We start from the raw sequence: 9,281 nt of genomic DNA on the forward strand, positions 1-9,281 counted from the left end.
GCATGTGCCTTCACCCTATCATCAGTGTCCTCATGCAAGGGAGTCCTCTGTGCCCTGGACCACAGCAGGTCACCTCTGAGCACACTGCCCTCACAAGAAGCTGCCTGGTCTTCTTGTGCCTCTGTTAGCCACCTATCCCTAGGAGGGATAAAACCCAGCAGCTCCCTTCTGCCATCACCACTCACCCTCATGACCAGAGCTGGCCTAGCTCCATTTGCCATGGGAGCAGTTGTAGGGAGCTCCCATGGCACTCTGTGCCCCTGCCCAAGCGGGAGCAGAGCTTCCACCTCAATTACCATCACCTTGCTCCTAAGCCCTCTTTGCCAATCTCTGTAAGCTGCTTTCTCAGGGCTCTGGCAGCAGCAGGTATTTATAGCTCACTCTTACTCATGAAGCGTCTCCTCAGTTAATAAACTAATAGGATTCTCCCCCAAAGCACCTCTCCCACGGTGCACAGACACACACACACACTCTACTCATCTCCAGCCAAGCCAAGCCCTCAGATCAGATGCCAGGGGAGGGACCATCAGGAGGCTATAAGAAGCAGCGGGGCTGGGAGCAGCCCATAGTGACTGGGTGGCAGTGGGACGTGCTGGGAGAGGAAGAGGAAAGTGTCTGTCTGTTAGTCCACGCTCCAGCCAGGTGAGTGCTGCCTGCTTTGCTGCCTGGGCCCTGCCAGTGCTTTGGGGCATGGATTCAGCTGGTTTGTAAAACACTGGGGGCCAGGGCTGCTGGTGCCAGCTTGTGGCTGGAAGGGAGGGTGGTTTGGGTCTGAGATGTGGCCAAAAGGATTTCAGTGTGGCCAAGCCAGGAGGCATGGGTGGAGGGGACAGGTGTGGGAGAGCTTAGCCAAGCCAGGAGGGGTCCAAATCCCCACTCTGGAGTTTGGGAGACACAGAGGAGAAGGTTCAGCTCTTCTCCATCTTTTATCACCTCCTCCCAAATTCCCAGGCTCTGGAGAGGGCTGAGCCCACAGCACCACTCTGCTCCCACTCCCTTTGAACCTCCTCTTGCTGATACAGGCAAGGATACCCAAGCTTCACATCCCACAGCACCTGAAGACATCAAAGATCCTGTCTTTGGGACTAATCCCCTTCTTCCCTGTGGGGAAGAGGATCATCTCCTCCCCCCATATCAGTTTCTTCTTTCTCCCCAGCATCCCTGTGGTTGCGTAAAGAGGCAACTCTGCCCACGCGCCCCTGGGGCTTAAAATCCTGCCTGGTCTTAAGCTCTGCTAATGTCAGAGCTGCCTAACTTTAAGAAGCTGAGCTCATCCCACCTAATCTCCCAGCGAATCAGCAGGTGATCAGTCCCATATTTACTGTTTAATTCTGGCTGCCAGGCTTGAACAAGCAAAACACAGGCAGCACAGCTGGGCAGGGCTGGGCAGCCCCTGCCAGGCTCCAGGCGCTGCCAGCCGGGGATGGGGATAAAGGTGCCATGATGGGTCAGGGCTCTGCACCCTGAGACCCCCGTGTCTACAGGGTTGTTAAACTGTCCTTGACCCTTCTGCCTGTGGTTTCCTCACTCCCTTGTGAGTGATGGGACAAAACAAGCCCATTCCTGCCATTAAGCCACGACAGCCAATTTCCTGCAGACGAGAGAAATCGTAGCGTGAAAACTCCATCAGCCCTTTTGTTCATTCCCATGCCTCTCCCAGCCTTGAACTCACTCCCTCGGGAGTCACCTCTCTGCTTCCTGTCTTCTGAAGCCTGCCTGCCCAGGGCATCACTCTCCCTTTTCCTTTTCCACCACCTTTTTGGCTAAGGGCAAGGAGCTTGCTTGACCTTAATTTCCCTGCTGGGTGTCCAGCCACTGCCACACGCTTTGTGTGCCACCCTGAAGCTGGGCAGCACCAGCTGAACCAGCCCAGCTCTGCAAGGCAAAAAGCCCAGCAGTGCCCTAGTCTGAGGGCTCTGCAGTTCCTTGGGAGGTGGATGAAATTGTCCTGGGGCCATCCCTACCCCACCACCTCCCCCACGGTTTCCCCTCCATCTCTCCCCACAGATCCCCACCTGTGCTGCTGCTGACTTAAAATGGCAGAGGGATCGAAGTAAGTTTCTACTTTTATCCTTTTAAAATGTAATTGTGTGGGAGCAAGGCATTGCAGGGCAGGAGCAGAGGGAGGAAGTGAGACCCCCCAGCTCACCCCACACGCTGTCCCTGTGTGTGGGTACCTGAGCTCACTGGAGTGAGTGATCATGGGGCCAACAAAGCATCTTTGCTTTTCTTCGGTGCCTTGGTGTTTTCTCACTTGCCCTGAAGACACAGCCAGCTAGTGCACCTCCTGCTCAATGGCCACACACTAAGCTCAGGAGCATGACACAGAATCAAAGAATCATGGAACAGTTTTGGTTGGAAAAGACCTCTAAGGTCCTCTGAGTCTGACCCTTAGCCCAGCATTTCCAGGTCACCACTAAACCATGTCCTTCAGCACTGTGTCTACATGGCTTCTAAGCCTCTCTAGGGATGGAGACTCCGCCCCTCCACTGGGCAGCCAGGGAATTTGCTCTGAATTTGCTGGACACAAGATTCCACAGGGTCAGGACATCCTGTGCATGCTCTAGCATAGCTCTGGGAGGTGCACCATGCTTGCAGGGAAGCCCTCTCATCCAGCCTTATCCAGGGTGTTCCAAACATGTTTGTCTGTGTTTCCTTCGCAGGGTATTCAAGAAGACCAGCCCCAACAGCAAGGTGAGTCCATGCATGCAGAGACAGGACCCTGCTCCCTGTACCTGGGTGTGGGTCAGCCCAAGAGGCAGGCTTGGGCCCCTTCCAGGGCCACAGGATGGCATGCAGGCTGAGCTTCTCTTGCCTTTGACATCTGATTGACTCCTGCTACACCTGCCATGCTGCCACCACGGGGCTTGCTTTTCAACAGAGCAAATAAAGTTAGCTCTGTGCAAGCCCTTAGATGCGATGTCTGGTCCAACATGCTCACAGCAGGGTCAACAAATGCTCTGGCACAACCCAGGGCTTGGAAATTCTGGCTAATTCAATGGCAAACACTAAGCCCCCTTCTCCTTCTTTCCTTCCACTCTGTGTTGTCTCCAGCTGTCCATCTACCTGGGGAAGAGAGATTTTGTGGATCACGTAGAGAAGGTGGACTCTGTAGGTGAGTGGGGTCATGCCAGCCACGGTAGGGGAAGCATGGGCAGTGAGTGTGATCCTGAGGGGGCTGGTGGCTGCTCATCTCTGCTTCCTGCCAGGGCAGGAGGAGCAAGAGCAGCTCCACAGGAGCAAACATCCTGTTTTCATGCAAACACCCTTACAGGAAAATGGTGGTGAAAGGGACAGTGTCCCTTTGCAAAACAACCTGACTGCTGCTGGTGGAAATGCTGGAGGAGGCAGCCCAGCTCCCCTGACCAGCAGGTCTCCTTGCTCACCCTCCCAGCTGAGGAGCAGATTATTTGGATTTTAAAAGCATGGGGGTTTGCAAGGCTCTTCCTGAGCAGCTGAGCTCAGCAGCCCTTCTCTGTTTCTTTGCAGATGGTGTCTGCCTCATCGACCCAGAGTACCTAAAGGACAGGAAAGGTATTAAGACAGAAACCTCCACATTATAAAGGGGAAGGGATGGAAACCAGTGCAAAGCTCACCAGAACCTGGGACTGTAGTCAGGTTCAAGCTGTTAACAGGTGGTCTACAGCTCATTGTACATTAGGGTGATGGTGGCTGACCCAGTGAGGAAAGCTACCTCTTTCTTCTCACCCCTTCTGCCCAGGGCGCAGTTCTGAAGCCACCCAAGCCTTGCCATGAACTTTATTGACTTGGTGTTTGAGGCCTGGGTCCTGAGAGCAGGGCCATATTTCTCCTGAGGAGTTATTAATGCAGTTTTTCTTTCCTTCCTCTGTTCAACCCCTTTCCCCCTGTGCCTCCCTCCCCTTTGCCCTCACCCCGCTCCTCCCCGTTCCCTCCTGGCCTCAGTGTACGTGACGCTGACGTGCGCCTTTCGCTACGGCCGCGATGACCTCGACGTTATTGGGCTGACCTTCAGGAAGGACCTCTACGTCCTGACCACCCAGATCTTCCCACCAGTGCCCGACCAGGCACCCAAAACCCTCACTCCATTGCAGGAGAAACTGATGAAGAAGCTTGGGGAGAATGCCTACCCCTTCACCTTTGAGGTAGGGGCTGTTCAGCCCCTCCTGACTGCACATCTGCACGGTGTGCAGCAGGGTGCTCACCTGGGCATGCCATCCCTTCATTTACTTTTTGTCTCCTTTTCCCTCTGCTGCCCAGATTGCCACCAACCTGCCCTGCTCGGTCACCCTCCAGCCAGGTCCTGATGATGTGGGAAAGGTGAGCTGCTGTCCCCAGCCCACGTCCCCTGCACTCACTCAGTTGTGAAGTGCCAAAAAATGAGAGCTGTTTCTTTTAAATGGGGAGGTGGCTTGTGGGGTGAGGGCTGGGGAGGAAGGGAGCTGGACCAGGATTTCCAGAGATGCAGTGGAAGGAGGGAAAATAACCTAAGGCAGCCTGAGTCCCTCCTGCTTAGCCACTGTATGTGTCCCCCACAGGCCTGTGGTGTGGACTTCGAGGTCAAAGGATTTTGTGCTGAAAATCTGGAGGAGAAAATTCACAAGAGGTACTTGAAGGGGATCCCTTTCCTTCCCTGTGGCCCTAAAAAGACCAAATGGATGGTTCTGGGGTGGCCAGCTCGGGGCTCAGGCTGAGGACCTGTCATCAGCCTGTGCCATGCTTGGCTCAGGTACTTTGCCTGAAGGAGGGGCAGTGCTCCCATGCCAGAGGCCACCACATCCTACAAGCAGGCTGCAGCTGGCTAGCGACACGGTGGTGTCCCCAGAGACAGCCAACGTGTCCCCCTTGAAGGCCTCACCGATGTGTGGTGGGGAGCAGGGCTGACCACCTCTCGCCCTGCAGGAACTCGGTGCGCCTTATCATCCGCAAGATCCAGTTTGCACCCCTGAACACGGGGCCAGCCCCCAAGTCGGAGACCACCCGGCAGTTCATGATGTCTGACAAGCCCCTGCACCTCGAGGCCTCCCTGGATAAGGAGGTCAGTAGTGGGGAGGGGGGGGACTGTCCCCTGGCTCGTGCCACCACTTGTGTCCCCGGGGCCGGGGAGCAGGACGCCTGCTCGTGTAACCGAGCCTCTCCCCCCTGCAGATCTACTACCACGGGGACCCCATCAGCGTGACTGTCAACATCAACAACACCACCAACAAGATCGTGAAAAAAATCAAGATTTCAGGTGAGAGGGGGCAGCACCCCTGGCAGCCTGGACTCCCCAGAGGAGGGGGGCACTGTGTGACCGTGCCTCTGAGGTGTCACCAATGCCTCTCCCTCTTGTCTCTCCCATAGTTGATCAGATCACAGACGTTGTCCTCTACTCGCTGGATAAATACACAAAGACTGTGTGCAGCGAAGAGATAAAGTAAGCAGAAAGGGGCTGAGGGTGGCAGAGCATTGAGGTCAGAGGGAGGAAGAGAAAGGAGGAGGAGGAAGGGACAGTAATGGAGACAACATGGTTTTAGACCAGGCAACAGAAATACCAGGGTTAGAAGAGCAAGTACAGAAGATGCAGAGGCGAGGGAAGGCTGTGGACACCATGCCCCCAGCATAAGCCTGGCTGTGCAGGTCCCTGGGGGCAGGTGAGCAGCTGCCCTCTGTCTGCTTCCTCTCCTTGCTTTGCATCTCTGAGGCCAGCCACAGCCTCTGCACCCCTAAGAACCAGGCCAGCTGCAGCAAAGGCAGGGGGCTGAAAAAAGAAGTGGTTGGACGAGGGAAGGAGAGGAGGAAACAGGCCCAGACAGCTGCATGGGGATGGCAGGGCGGGGGGTCTGGCTCTGCCCAGGTGCCTGGCGTGATGCTGAGTGTCCTTGGGTAAGTGCTGAGCACCCAGCAGGCTGATACTGGCTCTGAACTCTCCTGTCCAACCCCTTCCAGCGAGACTGTGGCAGCCAACTCCACCTTCACCAAAACCTACTCGGTCACCCCCACGCTGGCAGCCAACCGTGAGAAGCGAGGCCTGGCTCTCGATGGCAAGCTCAAGCATGAGGACACCAACCTGGCCTCCACCACCATGTAAGAGCTGAGTGAGGCTCCCCTGACTCCCTGCCATGCACAGCCCCCACACCTTCCCCCCTCTTCAACAGCTTCCTGCTGCTCAGGATGCTCTGAGCTCCCACCAAGGGTCCCCCAAAACCTCCCCTGCCTGATCCCACATGGAAAACTTAGGGATTTCATGGCTTGGACACAAACCCATCCCTACATCTTGTCAGACAGACATAGTGTCCCAGTCCCAACCACCATCCAAAGTCCCTAACACCCCTCTGAAGAGCTGCATCAGGACTCATCCTGGGAGTAAATCCCAGCTTAGGTGGCCTGCAGAAACTGCTCTGTGGCTTCAGCCAAGTGATCTCTCCTCCCCTCTCCTTTACTGCCATGTTTTGTTGTCTTCTCCCATTAAATCCCAGTACACCCCACATGAAATGGGGCACAGGAACAGTCCTGGGAGCTGCAGTGGAGGGAGCAGAGGGAGTCTGTGGTTGTCCATGGACAGCACTGCTGACCTCACCGCTCCATTCTTTCTCCTAGCCTGAGACCTGGCATGGACAAGGAAGTGCTGGGCATCCTGGTGTCCTACAAAGTGAAGGTCAACCTGGTGGTGTCCCGAGGAGGGTGAGGCTCTGTGGGTATGGGGGTAGGGATCTTCCCCTTGGGCCACGCTGTGGGATCTTGTGTCAATGGGCAGATGATGAAGGGACTCACTCCATGGATCCCCACATCCCTGCCCTGCTCATCTGGGCTGTGGAGTAGCTGGGTATTGGGCTGGGCTCTGACTCCATCTCCATCACTGCTGCCCATCAACCCTACTATAAACCATCTTCTACCTTACTATAAAGCAAAGTCTAACACCTCCACTCTTCTGCCTTGGCTGATTTCTGCCCCTTCTCTCCCACTGCTGCAGCATCCTGGGGGATCTCACTTCCAGGTAAGGGGGAGCTGCCTGCAGGGCTGGGCATGGTGTGGTGCTGGGCAGCTTTACTGAGAGGAGCCCTTTCCCTTTCAGCGATGTTGGGGTTGAGCTGCCTGTCATCCTGATGCACCCAAAGCCTGTGGAGGGTAAGTGATGCCTGGGATGCTGCCAAAATGCCAGTCCCAGGTCAGAGGGAAGCTGGTGAAAGCAATGCTGATGCAGCTGCCTCCGTGGCTGCCACCCATGCCAGCATCTCTCTTTACTGAAAACCACCTGAGCATTAAGAGAGCTTGGTTGAAATGTCTGTTCTCTGCTAACCTGCCTGTATCTCTCCATCCTTGCCTCCCTGTGCTTTGCTTATCAATGGACTACAGATAAGCCAAGGTAAGGAGATGATTCCTTACACCTCAAGCCAGTGTTTCCTCTAACATACAGATCCATCACATAATGGATGTCAGAGATCCATTGCAGATAGATGGCACAAATCCACTGCAGATAGATGTGATATCTCATTCCAGTTTGAGACTCCATCCCGGGAGGAGTATAACATCCAGGACTCAAAGTCATGAGCCCCTGTGTCACAGCAGAAAGCATAACCCCCTCCAAAGTCAGCAGGAGTGTTGTCACAGGCAGAAAGGACTCAAATGCTGGGCTCAGGATGTGTTCTGCACGTTTCCAGTGCTTGTTTTACAAGTCCCCTTGCTGCAAACACAGCAGCCTCTCCTGCTGCTGGCACAGACCTTGCCCTGCCTCTCAGCAGCATCCAGCAGTGCTCTGTCTCCTAGTCACAAATGCCACTGCTTGACATACATCCCCTATGGTCCCTATCCCATGCTGACATTTCTCAGCTGCTGGAAACAGCGCTGGCCACAGCCCCATGCCCCAATATGCTCCTCAGCGCCAGAGTCCTCTTCTCCTCCCACCACATGAGCTTATTCCAGATGGGGTTGCTTCCCTCTAGAAAGCTGCAGCATGCCAAAGCCATTCCTGGCAGCCCCACAGCTGGCCCTGGCCTGCAAAGCCCCAAAAGGCTGTGTTTTGTGTCTGGTTACACCCTGACACAGGACACAAGCACTGGGATTTGGAGCCTGGAAACTCTGGCTGTGAGGGCAGGGTCTTCAGATCAAAGCCTATTGATTCCTCAGCTCAGCTAGGAGATTTCAATTTCCAGAGGAGGAAATCTCTTGGCCTGTCCTCACCATTGCTCCCTGTAGATTTTTGCCAAGTTGTTTCACATTCACAAGCTTTTGGCATGGGTTTTGCTGACTCCTTTTTTCCATTTTCTTACCCCTCTTTTCATTTTGTGGCTCTCCCTTGATGTCCTCCACCACTCGCCTTGACAAGAAGGTAACTAATCTCTTTGTCTCCACTTTTAATTTCTTTTCCTTCCTTTCTTTTCCCTTGACAATGCAAAAATATTGCCTCAAAAACTGCTGAAGCAGTCGCCCGAGAGCACTGTCATGTACGCTGGCAGCTGAGCCAGCAATCTGTCCCATGTTCATGGGCTGGGGTCAGGCTGTGGTTTGTAGCGAGCTGACCCTTCCCTCTGGTGTGTGGGGCGACAAGGGACAGGGTGAGGGACCACGCTGTACCCCAGTGGGAGCAGAATTTGGCTGTCAGCGTGCTTTTGGCCCTCGGCACTGTGGTGCACACCGGGCAGCCAGGCGGCCGGCTCCCTCCCCATCGCTGCCTTCCCCTGACTCACCGCCACCCTCTGCTCTCCCTTCCAGTGAGGAGGACATCGTCATCGAGGAATTCGCTCGCCAAAAGCTCAAGGGGGAGAAAGACGACGAAGATGAGAAGGAGGAGGCTGAGAAAGAGTAAAGCTAACCTGCTGCTTGCCTGCACGGACCCCGGTTTGGGACATAGAGGCCCGTAGCGTGTTGCCCGCTGCACCGCACGTGGTGCAGACACCTCAGCCCCCTCCACCCGCTGCGATGTACCCCCTTAGGTACTCCCTCCCCTCCCCCGGGCTCCTCACGCTGACCCCAAGCCCCGTTCGCGGTGGCAGAAGCCCTCTCCCGCCGCCCAGGCACAGGACGGAGCTCCCCCCCGCCCCGAGCCCTCGGGTGGCAGCCAGGGGAGCGGGAGGGTGCGCCGGAGCCTGGCCGCATGCCGTCAGCAGCGTTGTCGTGTCGTTCGCCTGCGTTATGCAATACTCTGTGACACCGTTATAAATAAACCCGCCCCGGTGGCCCGGCGACAGGCTCCGTGTCGTGATGGGGGGCGGGGAGGGACACGGCACACGACGATCCGTGCTGCGGAACGGGACGGCCCGGACCGGGCAGCGGGGGCCGCAGCCCGCCGCGGGGCTCAGCGGAACAGCCGAGCGAGGGCCGCT

General features: G+C 55.9%; 1 protein-coding gene across 2 annotated transcripts; it reads left to right on the forward strand.

Annotated features, from left to right (window-relative positions):
- The first annotated feature begins 535 nt into the window (after positions 1 to 535).
- ARR3 (arrestin 3) lies at positions 536 to 9,140 on the forward strand. 2 transcript variants are annotated; one of them, XM_068157619.1, is made up of 17 exons: positions 536 to 642; positions 2,008 to 2,053; positions 2,664 to 2,694; positions 3,055 to 3,115; positions 3,490 to 3,534; positions 3,925 to 4,124; positions 4,240 to 4,299; positions 4,518 to 4,585; positions 4,882 to 5,017; positions 5,128 to 5,212; positions 5,323 to 5,395; positions 5,908 to 6,045; positions 6,559 to 6,642; positions 6,932 to 6,955; positions 7,034 to 7,086; positions 7,315 to 7,324; positions 8,671 to 9,140. In XM_068157619.1, exons 2-17 carry the CDS (start codon positions 2,037 to 2,039, stop codon positions 8,762 to 8,764), a joined length of 1,179 nt encoding a protein of 392 aa, XP_068013720.1. In that variant the 5' UTR covers positions 536 to 642; positions 2,008 to 2,036; the 3' UTR covers positions 8,765 to 9,140. The 2 variants fall into 2 exon arrangements, with proteins under 2 accessions (XP_068013720.1, XP_068013719.1); XM_068157618.1 differs by lacking the exon at positions 7,315 to 7,324.
- The last annotated feature ends 141 nt before the right edge of the window (positions 9,141 to 9,281 follow it).

This window comes from Melanerpes formicivorus, unplaced genomic scaffold (genome assembly GCF_026170545.1).
Source record: "Melanerpes formicivorus ecotype bairdi unplaced genomic scaffold, bMelFor1.0.p_v2 SCAF_37, whole genome shotgun sequence".
Taxonomy (NCBI): Eukaryota; Metazoa; Chordata; class Aves; order Piciformes; family Picidae; genus Melanerpes; species Melanerpes formicivorus.